This window comes from Thunnus maccoyii, chromosome 20 (genome assembly GCF_910596095.1).
Source record: "Thunnus maccoyii chromosome 20, fThuMac1.1, whole genome shotgun sequence".
Classification (NCBI taxonomy): Eukaryota; Metazoa; Chordata; class Actinopteri; order Scombriformes; family Scombridae; genus Thunnus; species Thunnus maccoyii.
Genome location: NC_056552.1, coordinates 22,937,132 through 22,963,985, shown reverse-complemented (window position 1 = coordinate 22,963,985; position 26,854 = coordinate 22,937,132). Strand labels below are relative to the sequence as shown.

Sequence of the window (26,854 nt, the reverse complement as noted above, 5' to 3'; positions counted from 1 at the left end):
ATGTGTTGGGTGACAATAGTTTTCAACATCAGCAGGTTTCTAAAGAGTATGCTGATAAAAAAAAAAAAAACAACATGGCAGCTTTTAAATGTTTTATTGCTGTTTCAGACGTTTTATCATCAGCAGATAATGTGACTCTAAAAAGCATTACTAGTGGCAACTAATGGTCTCCACATACGTAACATTATCTCATCCACTTCCACCAGTATCCAGATTCGCTTTCCATTTGAGCTTTTATCTGGTTTATTACTCTCTGTGCAGCGCACCAGAGCAGCAGAAACCCACAGGGTCACCTGAGGACTGGGTGGAGTGGTTACTGTATCGTCTGCATCACGAGCCGTGGGCACTGGGCGGCCTTGTGGTCATCGGAGTGTTTGTGCTGGGAACTTTGTCTCTGGTCGTCTTCTCTCTGCTGTACGGATGCTGCTGCGGCCCAGAGGAACAGATCCAGAAGAAGAAGCAGAAGAAGTCAAAGGATGGTGTGATTTAGACTTGTGTGAGGGGAACTGACTGGATGGAGAATTTGTTGACCTTTGGGTTATTTTTGAGATGTGGTGGAAATTGGACTCAGGAGTTTTCACTGCTATATATCACAACTTTTGTAAGATTGCAATTTCTCCATTCTAGATTCGAATTAAATGAAAATGTTTAGTGTTTATTTGCTGATTTTTGTTTCTGTATTTGCACTGGAGAGTGAAACCACGTCATTGTGATCACATCTTGATGGAATCTTTCATCAATTCCAATTTAAACAATTTTGCTTTGTAGTCACTTATTCATGAACACTACAACACACCTTACTGCTCTGAAACCGCAAAGCTGTCTGTCAACATATTGCTGGTAAAAATGTATAAATTTGTTGCAGATCTCACTAAATAATATGAAACATTTTCAGTTTCATTATCACTTTCTTGGGCTTATTGTGTAACAACCTTTTGTCAAATGTATTTTCAAGTAAAATTTATGAGTCTTTTTTTTTTCTTTTTTGAATTAACACTGCTTAACAAGTAGTACTTGATATGATTTTTAAATACTCTTTGTCAGTGATTTTCTGGGATACTCTTTTGAAATAGCCGACATAATAAAGCTATTTAAAGAAACAGCATACAAGTCTCAGATGTTGTTCTGACAGTGGACTCCTCCGAAAGCAGTGATTTGATTTTGATTTGCAGCTCAAAAGAAACAGCAGTTACGCATAATTCTAGGAAACTTCACTTTTCAACCAAATTTAGCCTCACTCTAACCCAGAAGCTAGATTTCTTTTGACCTGCAAACCACCAAATCAGAACCCTGCTGATTTATTGATTGAGTGTTTTATTTTTGACGATGCATCACTGTTGTTAAAGTTATGTGTCTTCAAATCAAGGTATTAAAGACTATAATGTGAAGAAGTGTAAATTTATCTGCAAGTATGATCCAGTGGGTTTAGGGGTGGAGCTGTAGCTGCTCAGGGCTTTTAACTAGACAATCTGGAAAAAAAAAGAAAAAAAGATAAATATTGTGGTAATTTTCAGGTTTTCTTCAATAAAGCTCTTGCCAACAAAAAAAAATCTTTCTGTGTAGTAACTTTTACTGTATTTCTCCAAACAGCAGCAGTGGAGGTTAGGTTGGTATATATGATTGTCTTTTAATGCATTAAAAGAGATGCATTTTCAAAAATACAACTACCACAGTTGGACATGCAAAGGCACAGAAAAAAAAGCTAATTCACATAAGACATGACAGTTGTTAAAGCATTTTTATATGTTCATTTGATAGTACAGTGATGAAGAGGAGCTTCAGGGCTGTTGAAATGAAATTTTTGGTGGTGGGATACAAAGCATTTCCCATTTCATATTGGCATAATTGTAATATTGTTTTTTGGCTGTATGGTTACAGCACAGCGTCGGCCCTTCTACAGAGTATAGGGTCAAAAATGGAAAGAATGGAAACTTAATTGATGGCAATTTATTGATAATGCTAACATAAAAAAATGATGATGGTTTAAGCTCAACACCTCCCCCTTGTATCAGAAGGCCTGTTTCAGACTATAAGCTGTCAGTGCCATTTAATAAACGGAAGGACTGCATGTCCCGCTGCTGCATAAGGACTACATGTCACATAACTTGATAAAATTGCTCTGTCTTTTGGGCAAACATCAGATTCCCAAAACCAGATTTCTTCTGTTTCTTCCAAACAAAAACTTGTTTTATGTCAAACGTCAGATATTCTATGATTCTGTCTGTAAAGTATCTAAAAACAGAAAAGCTTTAAAGACATCTCATCTCTTGAGAAACATTGTGGACAACATTGCTAGAAGATTTAAGTTGGTTTGCAATATTGCATGTTCACTCTTTAAAGTTATATTTATTTTTCTTTTAATTTTGCATTATGTAGGCTATTTAAATTGTAGAATTTTATGTCTACTTGTGTTTTTGCGATTATTTTATTTTCTCTCTAATACTCCCTTTACAGTCATTTGTATTGTAATACTAGGAATCTAATACTAAAGGACTACATGTCCCGGTCATGGTCCCGGTGCTACATAAGGACTACATGTCCCGGTGCGAAATTGGTGCTTGCGCAGTACAGTTTCATGACGTTTATACTGTGCGACAAAGCGTTTATGCGACGCATACAGCGATGGCGAGCGGTAAAAAGAGTGCTTTGCTCTCCTCTTTGGCAGACTATGGAGACGACACAGAGCCGGATTCTGACCCCGAACCAGAAGACACAGGTATTTAATAACAACTGTAACTATTACGTTAAGTCTACGTACAGCGACTAAAAAACGCTGCTCATTGCTGTGCCAATAAAATACCGGAAATTCATGTGGTGGCTAATGCTAGCTTGTAGCTAGCTAACCACAAAATAATGTTCAAGATGTGTTTACTTGTTTGTAAAACCCAGGAAGGTATAAAGTTCAGGCATGTAGAGTTATTTCAGCAGGGGTCTGTTGGTTCTTGCAGACAGACTCTCGTTGGTGTGGTTCACTGGATTATAATTGATATAAAAACGTTTTTAACATCAGAAATCTTTTGTTTTGCTGAAAAGTTACTGGACTCACTTGTTGCCTCGCACATTAATGTAATGACTAGCTTTATTTTTAAGTCATGAGTACTCTTGCAGTGTATGTGTAGTTAAACTATATTGCCAGATTGTTGGTAGGACTTGAATGCATTAAAACTACAGTATGCTGAACCAAGACTTTGACTCCCTCTTACTTCCCTGCCAGCTGCCAGTGTTGCTGTTTGCATCTTGGAGTTATCTGATCTGATGTCTTTTTCTGTGTGATGTCTCCATGTCCTTCACCAGGGGTCCGTGCAGGTCTGGTGTACAGCTATGGTGACGATGACCTGAACCGCACTGAGGATGTGGAAGACAAAGTGTCTGGAGATGAAGACAGCAGAGAAAGCAACTCGGTCAGTATTTGAGTTTTGAAAACACACGTTTCTCGCTTAAAGTGAAATACCTTTTTTTTTACCAGGTTTTGTTTCTACTGACCATTCAGCTGATGTTTGGGTGTGTGTTTAGCATGACAGAGAAAGCAGTGCACTGGGTGTGGTGTTAAAAGAATAGACATGTTGGGTCTTCACTGAAGTCAGGGGAGAGTGAGGAGGTTTTTTGGTTGTAGTTGTAGCTGTCACCTCACTTCCACATCAAACACCATTTCTACTACAAAGTCTTTTGAAAATGAAACTGTTTGGATTTTTTTGGTCAAGATAGTCTTTGCTATTACATCTAAGCCAGACTGTACTACTATGTATGAAATTATAATCATGATAAGTTTTTGTTCAGTATTGCAACAATTACTTATTATTACAGTTATTAATCCAGTATTCATCCATCCAATGAAAACATTTTCACTGTCACTTGTAAATAAAACCACAGATGTACAAAACATTTTAAGTAAGAATAGAATATTCTGCCCTCACAGCATGTAGCTAAATAAAAATGACTTTTACCTCCATAGAAAATGTAGTTGCATCACATTTTCAGGTTGCCTCTGAACATGCTTTAGTCTGCACCTTCCAACCCCGTCTGTGAAGCAGAGAGCGGTTAATAAACGTGTTTAAAAAAACGCCCGTGTGACCAGACAGACCTGTTAAAAAGGGATCACGATTCTTTAATGTTCAGACCTACATTAAGATGAAACGACAATGTCAGATTTTACAAGTATAATCCATTATTCAAATGTAAAAAAACAGTTGCTCAACTAGAGCTGAAGCAATCAGTCGATCAGTCTAACTCTTTGGATTATCAACTAATGGCTTAAGTCATTTTTTTTCTACCACAAATTGCAAACATCGTTTGATTCCAGCATCTCAAATGTGAGGATTATTTTGAGACAATGTATATTTCAGATCATATGCCACTAGTAGGTTGCACATGTTGTGTATCCAGCCTCAAAAATGACCACAGTTGAACGTCTCTCTGACAGTGTGTTAAACAAAGGAAAGATCTGTTGCAGGACTTTTTTTTATTGTATTAAATTAAAGTGTACATAACTTTAATAGCTGATTCTTACACGAATCAGCTGTTAAAACAATGTTATTAGACTAATCAGTGAAGGGAGAGACGAGATTATTGTTATGTTATCTTCTCCCATACTGATGCTACCACTACACACCATATTTAATATCACATGGGTCATGACGTTGGTGTCTGTTTGGAGCGGAGAGTTTTTTAAATCAAAATTGGCAAAAATTGTGTCAATCTTAGACCCCAAACAAATCATTTTAAAAGACTTTGTAGTACAAGTAGAGGTGTACAACATCAGATGGGTTGAATAGTTTTGCAGTCACCTGCTGGGTGCTGCTTGTCATCTGCTCTGTACTGCTGCTTGGTTCCTCCCTCTTGGTCTCCTCTCCTTCTGATCCTTCCAGTGTTAACCCTCTGCATTTTTGTTTTTATAGGAAATGGACGAATCTGACGAGGGGAGGGACGCAGATGATGTTGAGGTATTTGAACACCCACCTGGTGTGGGATGGATTGGATTTGGAAAAGGATCAAGCTTGATTATTTTGTCATTTGTTTTGTGACTAACCAAAAGTGAAAGGGCTGGCACTTTTTTAAAGCACACGCTGTGAAGAAGCATGTTCCCCTAGATGGTGCTGTGGGTTTATGTATGTCTGATGAATGTTCAAACTACACTTTATAGGCACTTTATGTGTAGGTTAGACCTGGTCAGTGACTTGTACTTAAAGTATGCTTTGAGTTGTTCATGTGCATCTTAAATCTCTTCTGAAGAGAAGAAGAGTTTTACCATGAGTGCTGCTTGGACCTACAAAGTTGTGCCATAGTAACCCCACCCCGTGTGTGTTTGTGTGTTTTAAAGCTGTGTGAGCTGGACAGCATGCCAACTTCCTGCTGCGCTCTTTGGTACAGGTCACCGAGGTGAGAATGAGTCACAAACCTAACAAGCAGAAACAATACAAGTCAGGCGATGTTTGCTCCGTCTGAGACTTTATGTTTTATAACTCGTCTTTGATCAATCGTAAGCCGATAAGCTGTTTTTGTGAGTTTTGTCTGCTCAGTGTACCATGTCATAAAGCACAGATAACGGCTGCCAAAATAAGGATCTTGTGATATGTTTATTGTAACAGCGTGTCATAATGTGATTTCTGAAGAATGCACGTATCAACATGTGGAACATTCCCTTGGAAGAGAGGCCATGTTTCCAGAAAAGTCAAGGGAACAATGTTGTTACCTTTGTGTATTTGTTTAGTAGGATGTTCTCCAGTCTTAAGGGGTTGACGGATATATTCTAACCTGTAGCAATAGATGACTGACTTCATGGTTATTACATACACTTATCTTATCTTTTAACCGTGTATGGAGGCTGCTTGTTGGTTCTTTGATATAGTTCTGACTAACTGTAGATAAGCCGGTTACAACACAATACTTGGACCTCATTGGACCAGAGCAAGTGAATACCGTTGACAGCTTTATATTATTGCTCTAGCCCTTAAGATTGAGTCATTTTTCAAGCAAAAGTATCAAACATTTGATAGTTCCAGGTTGTTAAATGTGAGAATTTTCTGCTTTCCATGTCTTTCATGTCATTTTAGTGAATTGAATATTTTGGTTTTGGACTGATGGCAGGAAAAAAGAGGACATGATATCATCTTGCATCAGTGGATGTGGAATTGACTGTTGGAACTGCAGATAATGGTGTTGTCTTTTGTGTCATGGTGAATAGGGAGGTGTTGAGTTCCTGTCCCCAGGTTGCCAAACATCCTCCCTGCTGATGTTTGTTTTTTTTTCCTGGCTGAAATTGAAGCAAAGGAGGTATCCCATTTGTGATAAACTGAACATCCACGTATTTCTTTTCTAATTTTAAGATAATGTCAACATGCGTTCTAAGTAATGCTCAAGACCCCGTCTGTCTCCTCTGCATATAGAACGCTCCGGCTAAGACTTGACAGGTCTTGTAGGTGTATAACTAGAAAAACAACAGTGAGTTAGTGTTAAAACATGTTCAAAGGGCCACTGCAGTGATTCAGTATTGAATTTTGCCAGATAACTCATCATCAGGGCTATTTTTTCACATTTTGGAGAGCACCTCCAGAGCCACACAAGGCATTATATAACTGTTTTCACAGGCTGAGTGGTATTTCTCATAGTGGGTAAACTCAACTTGATCTGTAGAGTGCCACTTGAATTACATAACAAAGGTAGTCTGTTGTTAAGGTTGTCAAATAATGACTACACAAAGAAAAAAGAAAAAAAAAATCACCCCTTATGCCAAAGGAGATCTTTATTCCAGTTTGGCTCTGAAAATATTCCTTAAAGTACCCAAATAATAGGAAGAGTCATAGTTTGTGGTGGGGATTTATTGGATTGCATTACACTAAAAGGTTTTAAAAAAAATATTTTGTCCACTTTCATCCAAAACTAAACAAGTAGGAAGAGTTTTTTGTAACTTTCTGTAAGTGTTTTGTATGGTTTCAGGTGGTGTTGGCTGTTATTTATACAACAGAAAGAGAAAAATGGATAATTACCATTATAATTAGAAGTGTTATTATGATGCGGTGGTCTCAGATCCTGTAAGCAGATATTTTTTTTATCATTTTTAGTCAAAATGTTACTGAAAGCTTCTTGTTAGTCACATGATTTCTACAAAAAAAAAAGCATCAGATATGATTGAAAATAAGATTTTAAAAGCGTTTTGGCATTCAGAAAGTCAGTTAAATGTTATCTCTCCATTTCTAAAAAATCAGAAGTTCACAGTGAAACAAAGAGATCCGTAACACCGCTGCTAATAATTAAACCAAAACACGTTTGGTTTGGACATGGTTGGGTTTCCGTAAAAAAAAGAGCTTCAATTTAAATAGTCTATTCAGAAAAACCTTGAAGACACTGAGTCATTGCAGCTGCAGGGCTGCAGTTTTACAGCTCACTGTGACGTCTGACCTGCCCGTGAAAGGCAGCTAAACAGGAAACATCAGATGTGTGATAATGAAGCATTAAGTGTGAAATGAAGAGAATTATTTTTTTACTGGCTCAGTCTCAAACAACAGGTGCCATTTATTTATTTATTTATTGCTGTATTTATTTGGTTTGGATCTCTGCCAGCGAGCTGCTGTGCTTCCATGCCTCTCTCTCCACCCCCCTCCTCCTCCACCTCCTCCACCTCCTCGTGATTCGTCCAGCTTCAGGACAATTCTTTGATGTGCCCGTGCAGTTGCTAGGTGACGACGGGATGCCCGTGAATAACAGCACTGTTCCTTTGTGCTGAACCTGTGTTATGCCCACTCTGCTGGCACAACAGGCAGCATATTTTAGAGGCTGTACAAGACACCTCCTCCTGCCAAAGCAAGGCATTCACTGGAAACCGCCTGGATTTACTATTCTGGTCTCCGTTTCTTAGGAACTGTTCTCCCCCCTGTCAGCTTCTGCTCCGTGCAGTCTGTTAGCATTAGCATCTGTGATTTGTAGGTTTTCAGGTTACACACGGAATGGAACTTTTGCTTCCAGCGTCACATCTTTCATCAGAGCTGTGTGCTTGTTGTTTTGACAATTCACCTCACCAAGCCAAGTGTGATCCACTGTAATTAACTATACACAAGCTTCAGTTTATATTTCCTTCCACCAACTAAGGCTCGATGATTCTCCTACCAAAAGGAGAGCTAAATATCCCATGTGTCTCTCTGTTTCTCTCTTCTTCCCCTCTCTTCCCTCTTCTTTTTAATAGATCCCAGAAGCAGAAAAAAAAGACCCCAATGAGCTAGTTGGTGAGTGTACACACACACACACACACACACACACACACACAGACATAGACATGTACACACAGACATCCATTTTTCTATTATCTTACTCTTACATGATAGTGCTGGAGGTATTCTGTATTTTTCTTATCATCAACAAATCCCATTAAAAGAACAGAACAAACACTGGATTGACTTTGACAGGACTGGTTATCAGAGGCCTGATAACATTTATTCCTCTTTTTTATCAGAGAGTCACACCATCACACCGGCTGACACGCTCCTTCATTACTATGAATTCACACATTATATTTCGAGTCAATCTCACATACACTGTCCAGCCGTAACTAGAGCACCAAACGTGGATCAACCCGCCACTTAAAATAGTCCCCCAATAAACGCACAAATCTCCTCCTGTTTTTACTGGATATTGCGTAGCGTTATAAAGAAATTGAGCTAAATATTTGTGAGTAGTTTTTAAAGATCCCTCCTGACATGTTTACCATAGTACTTCACTGATTTAGCGTTTTTAAAAAGGATCAAAGTTGATGAAGCAGAGATATCATCTTTTTCTATCCCATGTATTATTCTTCCTTGCAATAACCTGGCACCTACATTACCCACAATGCAACTCGCCCGCCAACAGTTCGGTCTGAGATTATAATGTAGCATGGAGCTGCTAGCCTCCAGCAGAGATGAGGAGCGGGCTTCAGAGGGCTGGTAACCTCACTTCTTTCTAACCCCACACCCCCAGATTTTAATTTTTAAATTTTCTTTTTCATTTTCAAACGTCCGCCCCAACAGATGTTGACTCAAGCAGAGTTTTATGTCTTTAAACGTGTCTGGAGGGGATCTTTTAAACTGAGATTTAAGATGAGTTGTGATGTCATAAATCATGCTCGTAGGTACACATCTTCAACTCAGATTTACGGCGAGCGCAGAGAAACTTTCCTCCTTCAGCAGATAAATATGAAAACAACCTTCTAGTGTCAAACTCTGTGCAGACGTATTTCTGTACAGTGATGCTCAAACATCCAAGTGATGTAACAATAAGCAAAATACATTTTTGAGTGGATGAGACTTCACGTCTTCAGTTGGAACCAATGAGATTGGAGCTGAGAGCCATAGATATGGAAGAGAGACATACCAACACATTTGTTTTTGGTCATTTCATGGGATTTGTTGACAATAACACCCACCTTAACCTTAAAAAAAATGCATTCTGGATGTGTATGCCTGTGTAAAATACAACAAATATAGTCTAGAATCCAGATTAAGTATCCAACTTTTCCTTTTTTCCTTGTGGCATTTGGGTGTTGGTGCAGTAAATGTATGAATCATTAATTAGACAGACTTGAGTTATAAAAGCCTTCCTTGTCCAGCGTGTGACTGACAGATGGATGATGAAGGTCTAACACAGGGATCTGGAAGTGGTTCAATGAGTAATGACCGACCTGTACAGGTGTGTATGTGTAAGTCAGTATCAGATCAGGCAGGATATGAGTGTTACAGGGAGTGGCGTTTTATACACATGTCTGTTAGACCATAAACCTTTGGCAATAACAGCTTCCTCTCTGCTGGTTGTTTATACGAGCCTGTAGCTGGATGCAGATGATAGAGGCGATTATGGAAAGCAGCGCTCATCCTCATCCATCATTTAACTGCAGAGGAACAGAGGAAAGTGCTGATTTTAATGATGAAACTAATACGATGCGTTAATGGTCCTCATTGAGAAATTGTTTTGTAAAGAATGTCTCATTTAATCCAAGTAGTGGATGATTGATTTGGAAAATGAATTTCTCATGCATTTTTCAGTCTGCTGCCATGGTGTAGTAAACCAAGACGTCTCTCTTTGGTTTTCTTCCAACACGCTCCATGGGAGAGACAGCTGCAGCTGAGTGAACTCGGTGGCTTCTGTCCACAGATTTGCTCCCTCTATCAGCACCACTTCCCCTTTTTTTTCTGGTTTGTCGCAGCCATTAAAAAAAAAAAAAAAAAAGAAAAGTCACAAAGGAAAGAGAAATGCACTACAGTCATTTTTAAACGATCACCATCACTGTACTGTAGTGACTGAGGGTGACTCATATAGCTGGGGTCTGGACATTTTTACATTCCTGCAGCAGAGCTCGGCTCCTCTGTTTTGTCTGTCAGTAAATGTCACAGCGCGTCTGGCAAAAGGCCTCCCCTCAGCAGGCTCAAGACAGCTCTTTGTCTGTTCACTAAAGGGACGGACATTGTCTCTCCAAAAAGACCCTCAGGGCACAGATTGTGACTTTCTGTCTGTTTTTCAGGAGGACAGATGCTAATTTGGAGGCAGAATATAATCTTTTCTCTGTCCGCTTATTACTCTCCGTGTTCTTCCTGACTGTGCCGCTTTTATATGAAAATATTCCTTTTATTATTTATTACACAGGCTGTGATTTATTCACACTTCCACTGTTACTGCGGAGGCTGCAGAGTTTATTTTGGTGTTTTTAGAGGTTGTCCAACAAGGCTACGAAATTATCAAGTAAATCTCCCGTTGTCTAGAGCGGATTAGCAGGCTTCCACAATGCTAAACCCCTGATGCAGCTACAATGTGTAATTGTCTGTGACAGTGTGTGTGTGTGTGTGTGTGTGTGTCTCTGCAAGAGAGTTTAATGAAATGCCAAGCTACCACCCAATGCTGGTGACTCACCGGACTTGCCTTGTCATGTTTTATTGTCAGAGGCAAGGGTATTTTAAAATATGATGTGTTCAAACTAGTCACATGCACAGTCCATTTAAGGCCTTGTAATTTTATACGTGTTCACATTTTTCTGGCCAAAAATGTGTGTGAACCTGCACACATACATGCTTAGTGTTACTTATGTGTCTAGCCAATAAAGACAGCGCCCTGCTGCCCCTCCTTTGCCCACGCTGGAGGAGATAAACCATAACCGCATCAGCTATGGAGCACAATTGAGGGGGAGGTGCGGCTCCTCCTCTGAACTTTCCAGACATGAGTGAGATCCAGGGGGGGGGGGCAAGTCCGTATCCACACGTGTGAATCTGTATTCCCGCATGATCAGCAGACCAGCGGAAGACAGCAGAGATACTGAAGGGAGGGACTGCTGGAAACCAGTACAGGACAACATCCTGTCTGCGCACAAACACAAAGTTCATCTCTGGCACAGTCTCACAGACGGGGATTGTTTAATTGTGGACCTGTAACATTTATATCAAGACAAATAAACAGACACACTGTAACCTGAGTAGATAAACCACAGACAATACAGGTACTGATACCTGCTCTTGACGCCAGCACCATTAATGATTTCATTTCATTCTTTTTTCTATACATTACTTATGATTTTTCAACAACTTTTTACAGAAGATCAGACATTTAATGCGAGTTGTCAGCACATAATAGTTTTCAATTTTGATTGGTACCATAAAAGTATTGAGTAGAACTCGACCAACCAATCAGCTGGTCCAATGAATTGGACAGTGTTAGCTTTTTGCAGATATATTGTATTGGTGTTTATGTTGGCTGATGAATAACAAGAAATTTCAGTACAGAAATACCAAAGTTACTGTGTGAGTGAGGTAGCTTATGAACAGTGTGACCATTATGTTGTTTGTCCACCAGATATACTGACAAGTTTAGTTTTAGTCATGTTAGCAGCGTGGCTCTAGGTATGGCAGTTTACGGTTGGCTGGTCCAAGACTGAAATATTTCAACAGCAATTGGCCTGAAATTTGGTACAAACATTCACGCTCCCCTCAGGATGAATTCTAATAACTTTGGTGATCCTCTGACCTTTCAGCTAGCGCCATCATCAGGTCAGAGTTGCATTTAGCAGATATTTTGTTTGTGAACAAATACCAGCCAAACTGACATCCCCATCAGCCTCAGCTGTACTTTGTGTTTAACATGCTAACATGCTAAGCTAAGATGATCATGGTAGACATGGTAAACATCAGCATGTTAGCATTGTCACCAACAGTAAATTGTCACAATTACTCAATAAGAAATTTTAAGGTATCATTACTAAAAACCTTTTGTGTTTAGGTGAAGTTTAAAACATTGACTGATATATCATAGTATTGCTGTGTACTACTTAAATACTGTATTTGGCTCAAAAATACAGTAATGGCCAAGCTGTAGTATTGAGTTTTGATACCCAGGTGTAATTAGGGGTTTACTGAAAGACATTTTGACACAAAGTAGATGGCTAAGTAAAGATGTTGTTAAAGCAGTGTAATTAAAGCAATGAAAACATAACACAGACATCCCCTGGTTGCATCATGTCACAGATTGCTGATAGTCAACACTGTAAGAGTATAAGACGGTGTATTGTTCCTCTTATGTTTTGTAAGATAAAGTGCAAGGATAAGCTAAAAGACGGCAATTCAGAAAATGATCCTCTTGTGTCCAATCAAGTTCGTACTTGCCTGCAATCTGTGCAGAATATCAGCAGGGACGAGACATCTGTACGCGTTCACACATGCGTACACTGCACACAGCTCGCGGGCACTTTTTCCACAGCATGACTGACAGCGCTGAGTGACGGTTAAGTCCGTCTGTCTGATTGGGATACAGAGTGACATTGAAGAATGCCTGGCCTGCAGTCAGAGAGAGCAAGGAGAGCAAAACACGGGACAGGCCCAAAGGGAGTGATAGAGGGAGGGGAGAGGAGCCTCCCTTCTCCTTACAAGCCCCAACAACAGCCACTCCCTGCCAGAGACGTGCACTCCTCATACCATACTGCCCTGTAAAACCCACTGCATACACCTAGGACTGCAACGAACAGCAAGATGCTCAGGAATGTTTGTTTAACCCACAGTGAACCCTTCTTTCATCAATAGTTTGCTCTCCTGCGCATATCCCACAATCCTTTATATTTGTCATCTGTTAATTCAGACACTAAAACAATTTTGGTTCTTCCTGTGTTTGGTATAACAACAACTTCTTAGGTAATCCTACTTTAGCGTGTGAAGACAGAGCAGAGGGGGGAAAGTTGAAGTGAAAACATGTAAGGGCTTATGTGTCTGATTCTGTTTTCTCTCTCCAGCTCTATTCTCAGAGAAGGTGAGGAACATGTCACCTGATGAGATCAGGATCCCCCCCGAACCCCCTGGACGATGCTCCAGCCAACTACAGGTACACACACGTCCACCGCTATATGATTATTGAACCGCATAACTTTCACTGCAGATCTTTTCTGTTTATTTAAACACAATCTCTTTGTCTGAACAGCTGCTGTCATCTCTTGCAAGCAGTTTTTGAGCAAGAGGCCACAGTTACGTGTGCTACTCAGACCAGACGAGAGGGTGTATGGATATAGTCAGGGTCGAGGGTTTTCTGAGATTATTTTCCAGCTTCATAGAATAGTCCTGGTACCTTTTTTATGCTGGCAAATGTATCTTCCTGAACAATAAAGACTTGGCATTGGTTCCTTAGGGAAGATGTTAATTTCATTGGCAGACACTCAGTCTGCACTTGCCCCTTTTGCAGATGTTCAGCTTTGGAGTTCAAGATGAAAGGTTAGAGTGTTAAAGGTTAGGACTCATAGCTAAATCACCCAGAGAGCGCGGCAGTGGGAAGATTAGACATCTTGTTATTGATGCAGTCAAAATAACCTGTTCTCCACGCCAAGTAAATAACTGAGCCGCTTCACCCGTTCCCTCAGGGGTTTAGAAATAAATTCTGGTGGCTACATAAATCCCGAGACTCGCCCCTGTAATTAAACCAGCACACGGTGTCATCTTCTATCAATTTAGTTTCACCAGCACCGCTCTCTGTCTGGCCTGCCGCTGTGTGAGTAAGCGAGTCTTAACTGCAGTAAGGTTTGTTCTGCGAGGAGCTGAGGCAGGTCAGGACACAAGGCTGACTTAGTAAGTGAACACCTCAGCAGTATCCCTGCTGGGCTGACGCTCCCACACCTATCAGATAAACAACTAATCATTCACCCTCACCAGTACAGCCTGGATATCCCTGCCCTCAGGTCACAGAGGAGCAGGAAAACATGCCCACTGAGAACAGGATTTTTAATTGGATGTCATAAATATTATTTATTTAACAGTAAATTGGCTTTCTCTTCTGTCAATTCACCCCTGCTGGAATTCTGTCAATTCACCATCGCTGGAATGTTCCCATGTCATGAACTGTTTTCATATGTGTTTTGCAATCATGCCCAGACCTTGATATTAGAACGCCTCAATCACTGCCAGAAAACTTGAGTTCAGGCCTTCAGCTGAGCCTCAGATGTACCTGTAAGAGAAAAATGACAATATCTGTCATTGTTTAAATGCCTAAACTTAGCTATGTTTAAAGATTTCCCATCATTTTAAAATGATCTTGGAAATACATCACTGTGTTTCCAGGATTCCAGGTTCATCTTAATTTTCTAATGTTATTCTTTCATATTTGTTTGATTATGCAGTGATTTCTTAAGGACATAAATGCTGCTATCATATGATTGTGTTTTTCACTTTAACTTCTTATAGGAGCATCTGCCCATCTATAGGTTATTACTGTGTACCAGTTTGCCATGTTGGTGTTTTTTAAAGATCCCCTTCGGTCATGTTTTAAAGTATTAAATGTAACATTAATTTGTTAAACAAATATACTATTATTTAATAATAATTTGTGTCTGATATGGTTTTTCAACAAAAAAAAGTTCAGTCAAGTATTAAGAAATCCTCCTCATTAAAAAAAAAAACCCAGAATCTATGATCAGCGCACACATCATTCTGCACAATGAAGCATAAACATCAAAGTGAAGTTAACAAGAAGCAAAACACATTTTTGAGTGAAGGGAGATTTTAATTGGACTGTTGGTAGCACAAAACAAGCTACCTGAAGATGCCACCTCTGGCTTTGTGAATTTGTGAGGGGCATTTTACAGTATTTTATGAGACTGTAGAGGTGGTGGATTAAAAACTTGTTTTTGTCACACTCATATGTTGTCTCTGATGAACTCTGCTAGTCTGTAGTATCATCCTCTTCCATCTTCTTCCACGTAAGGCCTCATTTATCACTGTGGATGTCCTGGCTACAGCTGCCAGCTCCCTGTGGCTCAGTCGAACCTGGTTGTCAAATATTTCTCCGAGGTATCAGAAACTTTTATATACAATAGCTCCATTCACACTGACCCCTGCTCTGCCAAACGCAGTATTACTGAGGAAGCAAGAAGTGTGAGAGATGATTTGCTGTCCGTTCACGTTCCTCCATTGATTTGTTTGTTTGGCAACAGGAGAAGATCCACAAGCTGTACGAGAGGAAGCTCCATGGAGATTTTGACACAAACAGCCACATCCAGAAAAAGAAAGAATTTAGAAACCCAAGGTATGCTGCTCAGGAGAACACACCCCAACCAACCAACAAACACACACAAGACCAAGATATACTTTTTGGTGTTAACACGTAACATCTCATTCATTTTCTCTGCCCATAAAAAATGTTTCCAAGTTTCTTATTGGGTTGTGTTTTGGTTTTCTTTTAGTATTTACGAGAAGCTGATTCAGTTCTGCGGTATAGACGAACTGGGAACTAACTACCCGAAGGATATGTTTGATCCTCACGGCTGGTCAGAAGACTCTTACTACGAAGCTCTAGGTGAGCCAGTTTATTTCTTCTTCACATCTCTGTGTGATCACAGCTCAGACACTAATGTATGCTTGTTACTATTTCAGCCAAAGCCCAGAAAGTGGAGATGGACAAACTGGAAAAAGCCAAGAAGGAGCGGACCAAGGTGAGACTAACATGAACAAAACAAAAAAAAGAAAAGAAAAAAAGAGCAGATTATTCTGCTGTAAATTCTGCGTCAGGGGCATGTCTCCACCAGTCGCAGTGAATTTCTTCTTTATGTCCTTCATCAAACACACGCAGAAATAACACTGCCAAGTTCTGCTCCCGTAAGTGCAGCTCAGGCCCAGCCCAGCGCCGCTTTACTGCTGAGCCGTGCCCACTTGTGCTCTGCACCGGGTTTCCATGGAAATGTAAATATCTTCGGTGTCTTCCTTTGTCAGCTGTTTTTGCTTTTAACCCTGAAATAATCAGAGTTAAATAGCGTGTCAGTGCTGGGACTGAACGGTGATAAGTATCTCCTAGAAACACGCACACATGGTTAGAAAACACTGATACATGCTGCTGTCATCAGTAGCCGCAGCATCATTCCAGTAGCTGCATATTAGAAACTGGACTAGAATGAACATGTAGAAGCAGCTCTATTCTTCTTGTGCAATGTAGTCAGTGTACGCAGGCTACAGTGGAGAGAATTAAGATTTTGCCGTGAGAATGAGGCCAGAAAAAGAGAATGACTAATTTTCTTCCCCCTCAGTTGATAAATTCTTAATGAGCCCCTGAGCGAGACACCTATAGCCCCGAACCGTTCAGTGAAGCTTCTCAGTGTGTTAGTTACCCTTTGTTCTAACACTGTGTGTGTTTCACAGATTGAGTTTGTCACAGGTACGAAGAAGGGCACCAACCCCTCCAGCACAGCAGCCTCCACCACCAGCAACACCACCACTACCACAGCTACAGGTAAACATCCACAACCCCTCACAGGTTAAGTGCTGCCATATTCATGTGAAGGCTGACTAGTGAGAAGCAGGGCGAGAGTCCTCTGAACTCATGATAGTCATTAATTAAAGCCCCTGAAAACATGGTTTCATGTCTCAGTATTTAAGAAACAGTAAATTTAATAAAATCAATATATTTTATTTGAAGAAAAAAAAACATCCTTAGTTATTATTTATCAAAACTATAACACTCATAAACTCAGCTAACCTGCTTCGTCAGGACTGTGTGGGAGTGTTTTGATCACATTTGATTGACAATGATGAATAATCCATCTACTGTCATCGCGTTTTGAATCAAATGTTGCTAAACTGTGATTAGTGCACAGAAATATGTGACATCACCTTTTGTCCACTTCAAACCAGTGAGAAAAGCAAGAACGAAACTAGAAATATAGATACCTGCCATGTGAAATAATCTACACTGTTCGAACTCTTGCAGAACATTTTGTGTTCATGACCCCCAATATGATATCGATCATTATTATCTGTCACTTTCTGTGCGTACGAGCGAGTGCAAACACTATCAGTCCCCATATTTAAAAGGTTATCAAGTGTCGCCCCTCTATAACAGCCAGCTTTTCACCCCGCCATCGAATGTGGTCGTTCAGCTGCAAAAACAGACAACTGAACCCAGCAATGTTACCAGTTCCATCTCTGGAAAGGGCTTTAGATAACTCAAACAACGTCAGACCCTTCCTCAGCACAGCACCATGCAGCTGATGGTTTAAATCCTCAGCTCAAATCATTTACTCCTCCTCTTTGTTTCCTCTCATCAGCGGACGCCCAGAAGAGGAAAAGCAAGTGGGACTCGGCGATCCCCGTCACCCTGGCCCAGCCCACCCTCATCACTACCACAGCCACCCTGCCAGCCGTCGTCTCCGTGACAACCACCGCCAGCGGCACCAAGACCACCGTCATCTCCGCAGTGGGCACCATCCTAAAGAAAGCAAAACAGTGAACACAAAGAACGAGCGGGAACACGCAGTATGTTGCCGATAAGAGTGAGCGATGACATGAAGCTGGAAGTGTTGTCCTGTGCTCATTATACATGTGAAAGGTAGAGAGTAAGAGAGCAATCTACAAACGCCCTCTGATACACACGGACTAATTGAAAGACTTAACTGCCTTCTGTCTCTGGGATTGTAAACAGTAGTTTTTCATCAAGCTGAATTCACAGTAAGGTGAAAATCCAGGAAGTATGACAAAGCTGGAATCAACATCGCTCATCTCTCACCCACAGCCTGCTTCTACTGAAGCTGAGGATTATCATTACCATCATTTGTTTTTAATATGTTGGCAACAGTTGTTAGGCATAAGAGCATGAATGAAAAAGGAATACACGTACGTACAGTTTCTGAGAAATAGTTTATTTTTCTATCCACAGTTATGGTGCACTATTTTCGTGCCTCCTGTAACAGTTATGTGTAATAGCTCAACATGTCCATTTTTTTCAGCTTTTTTTTTTTCATGGCGTATTATTCTCTCTGAGGTAAGATTTTTTACACTTGTACATATATGTATTACTGACAAAGGTGAATAAATGGATCATATGTTGCCTTTTCAGTTGGATTCTTGTCTTATTATTTTGTTATTTTCACAAACAAGCTTTTCTCTTCATGGAATCAGAAACACATTGACAACCTGTTTGCTATTCAGCCAAAGATGAGGCAAGTTCTATTGCTTCACATATGTCTGATTTTAAGAAAGCTTTACTTCTTTGTGTGTTACAGTGGAAATGAAAGGACACTCCTCTGTTATTGGGAACAAGCTCTATTGACTGCAGGCATTGGCCTGAATCTGGACTGAAGAATCTCTTTGGCTCTTTCGCTGACACCCACAAACACTCACCCACTGATAGAGACTCTGTCTTTTCTCTCAGGGAAGGCATGTGTGTTCCAGGTGCAGTTTTGACTTGCTCACCTTAGTCTCTTAGTCTATGTGTGCGGGCTTCAGGAGGTCAGTGTACTTCTGAAGCATCGCTCAGGGTTAAAGTTCACATTGTGAGTTGGCCAAACTCCCCCGTTGCCTTGAGGACAAGTGAAAAAACTAATTTTAAAAGTGGAAGCCCCTCTCATTTGTTTACTGTTCCAGTGTAAGCTGAGCAAAAACATAACCTTTTGCACTGTAAGATAGTAAAGTTGGGTGCAGTCTTTTAACTCTACTAAGTAAACACTGGAAATATGCAAAGATTGCTTCCTTGTGTTCTATTTGTATTTATCAAAAACCCAACCCTGTATTCACTGGTATTTGCTGTGACTTGAATATGCCAGATTGAAGTGACCACTACATTTTTAACCTTTTAAAATAGTTTATCTATCCTGAAAACTGGAACATCAATACGAGTTAGTTGCTTAGAAGGCTTTGGATGTAGACTAATTTACATTTTTCTGTAATTTAAATGTCTATTGTAAAAAAGGATCCAAATCTCCTGTGAGATCTGGATTTGATGCTAGAGAGTTGACAGAGGTTTAGAGAACAGACTGTATCATGGCCTTGAGATGAGTCATACCCACAGTTGGCCATGAGACATCACATTTGGTACAGTAGATGGGACAGTCATTCATGTACATGTTGTATCTCAACATGTTTTTGCAGATCCTGGAATGCAAATACAGTGCTGACAAAATTACATTCCCTCCTTAAAACATCCATCCACCCGTCTACTCAGGTGGCGTTCACGCTCAGTCACACTTTGATTAAACGGATTTCTCATTGCACAATAAATATTCTACCAACTTGAATGACTGAGGAAGGAGAAAATACAGTGTGAGCCAGAGTGCAGCCTATTAGATGGTTCCTTCAACATACCTCATTGATATTGTGATTGATTATTGAGAACGAATCACAATACACTTGCACAGAGTTTGGCTTTCTCACAAACCACAAAATTTAAAAAGCAACATTTAAAGAAAAATTGATGTATTTTCCACAACTATATATATAATAGATTTACTTTCTATACATATTATTGATAAAGCCTGACTGGTTGCACTGATGCAATCTTATGAAGGTAAATGGAAACAACAATGTGAAGATATAACTAGTGCATGCAGTTCTGGTGCTGCAAGAGAAAAGTTGTACACACTATCTGGACTTGTTTACATGGAGTATTAGTAGGTATACAGTAAATTTAACATGTAAAAGTTTAATTTAAGTAAGTAGCATTTTTTTAACAGTCAATAAATGGTTTATGACACAACATAATATCATTTTAAGTGGATATGAATGTATTTGTCAACAACTATAATTCCTCCTGTGGGAACCCACAATTGATGCTGGTAAATAATGAATGACAATATAGTAAAACACAGTTGTAATAATATAAAATATAACTTCAAGTTATGTTTGACAAATAGTGTACATAAACACTTAAAATGTCATTATAACTGCTTATAACTACATTATAGTGTGTTTAAAAGATTTATGAAATGTTTGCATACTGCTTATAACTGCAAAATAGTGTCCCTTTAAGTAAAGGTTTATCATTTAACCTAATTATGCATCTGAACATGAGCATTTTCAGTTATACAACTATAAAATTGCAGTAAACCTGGGATAATAGCTGCTTTAACTAGCTGTAGTGGATATGTGTAAGCTATTTTTTCAATCTCCACAGACTGTTATGCAATGGCTATAATATGAATATCAATTTAAACTTGAAATATGATACAAAAGTACCATAAGTTATGGTAAATACTGTAAACTCACTACAACATAGACAACTCCCCTGTAAGAATGACGACGGGATGATTCACCGTTATGAGATCCGCGTCATTCGCGTGAATTATGTGCGAGCTCCCGCACGCACAATTTGCAGGTGAGCCCGCGAGACACACCCATTGAAGCCACAACTTGTACTGAACAGGTCACAACTTTCCCCTCAACAACCTCTCCATCTATCTGCTATCGTCACGGAGACTTGACTCAAAATGTGCTTGTGTAAGACTCATTAGAAATATGAACACGATATTAAAATGCTAAAGGACCAGAGTGCCAGATTTAGAGGGATTTATTTGCAGAAATGGAATATAATATTCATAAGTATGTTTTACTTTGTGTGTAATCACCTGAAAATAAGAACAATATTTTCACCACCTTAGAATGGTCCCTTTTTAGCTACATAGGGAGCGGGTCCTCTTCCATGGAGGCCACCATGTTGCACCACTGTTTCTACAGTAGCCCAGTACGGACAAACTAAACACTGGCCTTAGAGAGGGCCCTTCGCGTTTTTCGCGAGTTTCGCTGCCACCGTAGGTTCTCCTGCACGCTTGTAGAGGGAGGTTGCGTGGTTTTCAGTGGGTTGCAATCTGCAAACTCACCGTTAGATGCCACTAAATCCTACACAGTGGACTTTGAAAAACAATACATGTAGGTGCTTATGTGTCATTATGTTCAATAGTGAGTTTAATATGATGCATGGTAAATGCGTAGGTTGACGAAACACTTTACAGGCTATTTTCTTCACTGTATTTCTCTTTATTGCATTTTTATATTATATATAGCCTAGAAACTAGCTGTAAATAGTGTTAGCCGACAGTTTAAAGCATAGCATTTTATTACCGTGTAAAACGTGTTGAAGGGTTATTATCATGATACTTATTCTCACACGCAGCACTCTCTAAGTAAAAACACTTTCCTTATCGACCTTTATTTACATGTTATCATTTATACAGAATTGCAGCTACAGAATTAAGTTTCTATCGTTTTTATGGAGATAACTTCTCTCATATAATGTAGCCCAACTCTCCATGAATCCACAAAAAAAACTTCACTTTTTGCAGTGAAATGTCGCCGTTGTCCCCCACATAACTGCAGCAGAAGGAAAATAAAGGGAGACGCCATTATAAGCACTGAATGAACTCACTGATCCAAAAAGCGCAGTTTTTGTCATGTAAATTGGCGAGGAGCCTGGCACAGACCGGACTCAGACTGAAGTGCGCTGAAAAGTGGAGACATGTGTGCATGTGGGCATTCCTCCTACTGCCCAAAACTTTGTGCAATTCAACTTTTTTGTGACTGTTTTGATTTCCCAACAGTCAGCTTGGAGTGAACAGCTCTGTGCTTTCCTGCTGATGAGTCCAGTTCACCACCACAACATCTCGTTCATAGTAAGTAACGTTTTAAGTCATAATTTGTATGTTTGCAAAGGACAGATTTTTTTTTTAATTGAATTAGATACATGTAAAATATGCTACAGCTGTGTTAGTGTATGTGTTTTGGTTTTCAATGAACAGTTTCATCACTTCATACATAAAATAAAGTTTGTCAAGAGTGTAGACAATAATAGATTTGTTGAACAAGAAATTATATATAAATAACTTTCAAATGGGGTTACTTGGGGCAGTAAGAGGTGCATTTTTTTTAGAGATTATGAAGTACAGGATATGTTTTTTTCTCTTTTCCACATTTACAGTCGACAAATATGCTATTAGTTCAGCTTGGGGTCTGGGCTCAAGTTCAGCATGTAAAGTGCTTTATTTCTTGCTCTCAGGGAACCCTGTACAAATTAGAAAAATGATACAGTAGGTGGGCCACACCCTTCCATCTCCTTCTACATGTGAAAGGGCTGTTTAGACTGACATCACTGCCAAGAAAGCCAGGGGGGGAGGAAAAGTTGTTTCTGTAGAATTTTCATCCCACTCAAGAGAAGTCAGTCATTGTATCAAAGCAGATCTGGTTGCTAGGAGCGCGACTGTGTATGTCCTGGTTCAGATTGCACAGTGTGGTATGTACAGTGCAGTAGAGAAAGAGAAAAAAAAAGGCTGCTTTCATCTCTGAGTCATGTTAACCCCTTGTTTCCTAGATTTGAGTCACAGGTCCGGCATGGGTACTGATCTGGGTCTGTATGATTCCATTTAAAGGGTGTATGGACAATAACCTTCAACACCCGTTGTATGGTCTGGTGAGGCCACATGGACATAACACAACCTGCACTGACACTCTGCCTTTCTGGAACTCCTGCTACTTCCTTCTAAATATTATTGTACTTCTTATCAAATTATGTTGAAACACGCGGCAACTTTCAGGCAAGATTGCAACATAAAGAAATCCATTAAACAATAGAAAAAATATTAGATTAAGGTATCACAGTTACAATACAAGAGATTAGAGAAGGTGATTACTTAGAAGAAACAATGTGAAACAAAATAAATCAGTCTGATTCATGTGAATCCTGACCTAAACCAATATCTAGATATTAGCTTTGAAACCAGTAGATCAATCAAAAGGCCAGTTAATACAGAGTTAAAACTAGATTTTGGTGCAGTTTTCCAGCACATTTCAGATTTTTCAGAGCATTTTGTGACCCCTACAAGTTAACATACTCAATGCATTCCACCTGTTTATTGATAGGTCTGATAACACTCCTGGCTGATTAAGAAATGTACATCTGTATGTATCCGAGAAGAAATTTCACAATAGCGATTATCAATGCCAGAGAGAAACCACAAATGATTCACTATCACTGCATTCTCCAGATAACTAAACTCTGTCGAAGCACATGTGATAAAGAGGAAAGAATGCTGGTTCAGGGTTTATATTGTGTAATTTCTTTTCCTGAGTATTTTTCTATCAACAGCAGCAAGCAGCATGGATGCACACGATAATTAAATGAATGAGTTAATGAATGAATGAATTAAATTACTGTCACTGGAATTTGAGTTGGTGGGAAATAAGAAGTGCTATGTAAAAGATTTGAGGCTGAAATTTTAGGAAATATTTCTTTGTATCATTTCAGTGCAGTTTGAACAGAATTACTCATTAAAATCTGACTCATTGACTGAGAAACCTGGCTGTCATCACCTTACAAAGGATAGGTTTGGGTTATGTTATCCTGACAAGCAACACCTTGTCTGTAGAATAATAACCTGACCTGAAATGAACTGTATCTGAGAAGCAACGCCGGATGCAGCACTGATTACATGATGGTGCCTCTTAAAGCTGCTTGAATTGATATTTTTATATTATCAATGGATCAAATGAGTATGTCTAATGTGAAAGTGGTCGCTTTTAGTGATTAACCCAGAGAGAATTATCACCCAACTCTGCAGTTCCCCTCAGCTGTATGGAACGTTTTAGCGTCTTTCAGCTCATTGTTTTGGTATCACGGTCTCCAACTTCACTGTTTTGGTTCAGTCTCACTGCTCTCGTTAGTGTTGTTTTTAGCAGCAACGGGCTGCGGTTTGCAGTGAAAAGGCTCTTAAAACCCACCATACGCTGCCTGCCCAGCATACAAAGTGACTGACCTTAACAGTGGAGATCACAGTTCACATCCCATCTCCTACAAACAGTCGTATTGGTGTCTTTTAACTGTGGCAGGGATCTTAAACTAACCTTAACCAAGTAGTTTTAGTCACCTACACTTAATCAGACTTTAATCAGAGAGGCAGCAGGTCAGCAAAATGGTAAATAAGGTTTATTTTGGAAGGCACTAATAAATGACCTGTTTGGTAGTTGAGGTTGGATGACTTGTTAAACTCTTTCCATTGTTGAGAGAATATTAAAACCAGTGGATTTATAGTTGTGGGATGGTCTCCACAATCTAGTCTGCATCCCCTGTGCTAAAATGTATGTGGAGCTTTGTAAGCACCTTTGTAAGTGGCCTTATAAACACAATTAAACACAATGAACACGAGGATCAAGTGTCAGGGTGACTGTGCTCAGGAATGCAGATTCCCATACTGTTCTATACCTCTTATACAATGTGAAGAAAGTGGCTCTGTGTCCGGAAAAGGAAAAAAAAAGATGTGTAGCAATCATAATATTCATATCAAATATTTGACAAGTAGAAAATGTACCCGTCAGTATGAGCACACATTTGTGTAAACACAAGAGTCACAAAGCGTTTCCCATAGCCTGCAGGCAGTGTTCTGCTGTGTGCCACTCCCAAGAGCTTGGGAGGAGGCCATGGAAGGAGGGGCCTGGCTCCTCAGTCTCAAGCCCACACAGGTGAACTTCTGTTGGAGTGAAATGCAGCAGGGAGGGGATCCTGACACACAGAGGTGTGGAGCTTTTAACTTTTCACAAGGTGGGGAAGAGAGACGCACAGGAAGGGAGTTAACCATCTCCGTCACAGCTACTCACCTGGATAGGGAAGGGATAGTGTGTGGGTGTGTGTGTGTGTGTGTGCGCGTGCGTGCGTGTGTTTATATGTGTGTGTGTGAGAGAGTGCAGAAGCTAAAGGAGGGATCAAGTCACAGCACACACAGTCACACTCAGTCAGTTGCTCTGAGTCTCACTCTTAAATCTCTCTGCAACACACAGTAAAAGACAGACACACACACACTCGACTCAGCTGAGTTTAGGGGCAAAGAAGTCAATATTTGACCAGACTGGACTGTAAAGGAAGGAAGAAACAAAAGACAGAAGAGAAAAACTAGGTCCGTCCTTTTTTTGGGGGAACTTTGAACTTTTGCACGTGAGGACTTGAGGATTTTGTTTTTTACAACACAGGTGGATACAAACTTTTTCCCAACCCGTGGGTGACAGAAAACAAAAAGGATTTAGTGTTTTTCTTATTTATTGTTGGACTTTTGGACCTGGACTGGGCGAGAACGCAGTAAGAGGTTTGTTTGATTAGTAATCTCTTTGTATCCAATCATAAAATTCCCAATGTCTCCATTGTTTTTAGTGCCCTTCACCTTAAACTTGTTCTTCTCAGCCTCATAGAATTTGCTGGGTATACTCCTGGTTTGTATTTGTTTGACTTATGAACAAGGTGAATGGCTGTATAGTGTGCGTTATGTAACTTTATATCTCACCATGTGGTTTAGAATTGCATGCAAGAGTGAAGATTGAACTCTGGAAGGATTTGGATTTAACTTAGTGGTTATTTTCTCTTGAATTTTTTTTTTTTGGCAATTTCAGCTGCCTTTTCTGCATGATTGCCCACATCAAAGCACATACTACAATATAACACAGGTGAAAGCACAGTTTGCTCTCGTCTACTGATTTAGACATTATTAAACCCACAGACCTGCTGTATTAGCTTCATTTGTGTTATTCAGGTTTTTTTTTGCAGTGATAACTTCAAAGGCTGGGGTTTTCCAGGTTGTGTTTAATTGTGATTTAGCTTGCTGTCAATGGCAGGCCCCTTAGCATGACCCCTCAAACCTGTTACTAAAGACCCCCACCCCTATCTGATGATGTCATGCCGGGGTCAGACCCACGCCCAGCAGTGGTATGTTCACCTGGCAGGCATGTTTTTTGTCTGTAGAGAAACAACTACAGCTTTGAACGTCTCCTCTTTTTTGTGCCACAGAGTCATTCAGGCCAATGAAAAAGCAGCATGAATGACTCAGTTTTATTTTCTGTCTCTTTGAGGGTGTGATTTGCATCTCTCAAGTTTATTGTCAGTGTCATAAACGCCTGCGTGCCTTTGATTTTGTCTAAGAAGGAGCAAAATACAAAGTGCTTTTTCAGCTCATATTCCGTGACTGATGGTCAAGTTTGGAGGATAAGAGCTGGTCTGTTCGGTTTTTTTCCCTGACCCATCTTGGTCAGTGATTTATGTGACACCTTATGGCATGAACTCACACACACACACACACACACACACACACACACACACATGCGCACGCACCTGTAGTCAGCTCAACTTCACAGTGAGGTGCCATGGTGCCTTTCCCATGTGTTTTTGGGCTGTGTTTTTAACTTAGACAGGTCATTCTCACGCCTCAAGGAGAAATTCCTTCTTGAAGTTGTAAATCTTCTGAGCATAAATCATCATTTTTTGTGCCCTGTGGCACATATTCAATTGTCTGCCCACTGAGACAATTACTGAGACATTTCATGCCACATAAGTGCCCTTTGTTCACTCTCCTTCTCCTGCGTCTAGCGGAGATCACTGTAGCGGCTTCCTGTCTATCAGATTGTTTTCCATCCAAGATTCCAGCATAAAATTATAAGTGTTTTTATTGTGAAGACTCTACACTGCATGACTGCCTGGAATATTTCTATTTCCTTCCCTGTATTGGTCCCTTCCTGTACTGACTCTTTTGTCACTTTTTACCATGCCTCTACTGGCTCTTTATTGTATGCCTCTGCCTGGTATTAGCTGTATGAGAATGACAGTACACCAATTTAAAACTGTATGTAGGTCACTACTTAGTCACCAA

The 26,854-nt window shown here is 39.9% G+C and overlaps 2 protein-coding genes and 1 long non-coding RNA gene across 5 annotated transcripts in view; 2 read left to right on the top strand and 1 right to left on the bottom strand.

Annotated features, from left to right (window-relative positions):
- Positions 1–78: 78 nt before the first annotated feature.
- Positions 79–3,289, bottom strand: LOC121886827. Its single transcript, XR_006092861.1, has 2 exons — positions 3,204–3,289; positions 79–1,469 (listed from the first exon to the last, which is right to left on the bottom strand). It is a non-coding gene; the product is annotated as an uncharacterized LOC121886827 (long non-coding RNA).
- On the top strand, positions 2,540–18,302 carry LOC121886825 (SAP30 binding protein). The gene is made up of 10 exons (XM_042397152.1): positions 2,540–2,716; positions 3,295–3,401; positions 4,896–4,940; positions 8,177–8,216; positions 13,229–13,317; positions 15,413–15,504; positions 15,662–15,774; positions 15,852–15,910; positions 16,611–16,701; positions 17,516–18,302. Exons 1-10 carry the CDS (start codon positions 2,623–2,625, stop codon positions 17,695–17,697), a joined length of 912 nt encoding a protein of 303 aa, XP_042253086.1. The 5' UTR covers positions 2,540–2,622; the 3' UTR covers positions 17,698–18,302.
- Positions 18,303–20,483: 2,181 nt separating this feature from the next.
- itgb4 (integrin, beta 4) overlaps positions 20,484–26,854 on the top strand; it is a 28,929-nt gene continuing 22,558 nt past the window's right edge. The window contains exons 1-2 of one of the 3 annotated variants that reach the window (XM_042397139.1): positions 20,484–20,556; positions 21,776–21,847. The gene's annotated coding sequence lies outside the window, so the exon portion shown is untranslated. Of the gene's footprint in view, positions 20,557–21,088; positions 21,108–21,775; positions 21,848–24,732; positions 25,304–26,854 lie in introns of those variants that run through there. The other 2 variants (XM_042397140.1, XM_042397141.1) reach the window with 2 other exon arrangements.

Bases quoted from the DNA above. Each gene is read 5' to 3' on its own strand.
- LOC121886825 (XM_042397152.1), top strand. From the start codon at position 2,623: ATGGCGAGCGGTAAAAAGAGTGCTTTGCTCTCCTCTTTGGCAGACTAT. The intron at 3,402-4,895 runs GTCAGTATTTGA...TTGTTTTTATAG, and splicing joins ACAGCAGAGAAAGCAACTCG to GAAATGGACGAATCTGACGA. The intron at 15,775-15,851 runs GTGAGCCAGTTT...TTACTATTTCAG, and splicing joins CTCTTACTACGAAGCTCTAG to CCAAAGCCCAGAAAGTGGAG.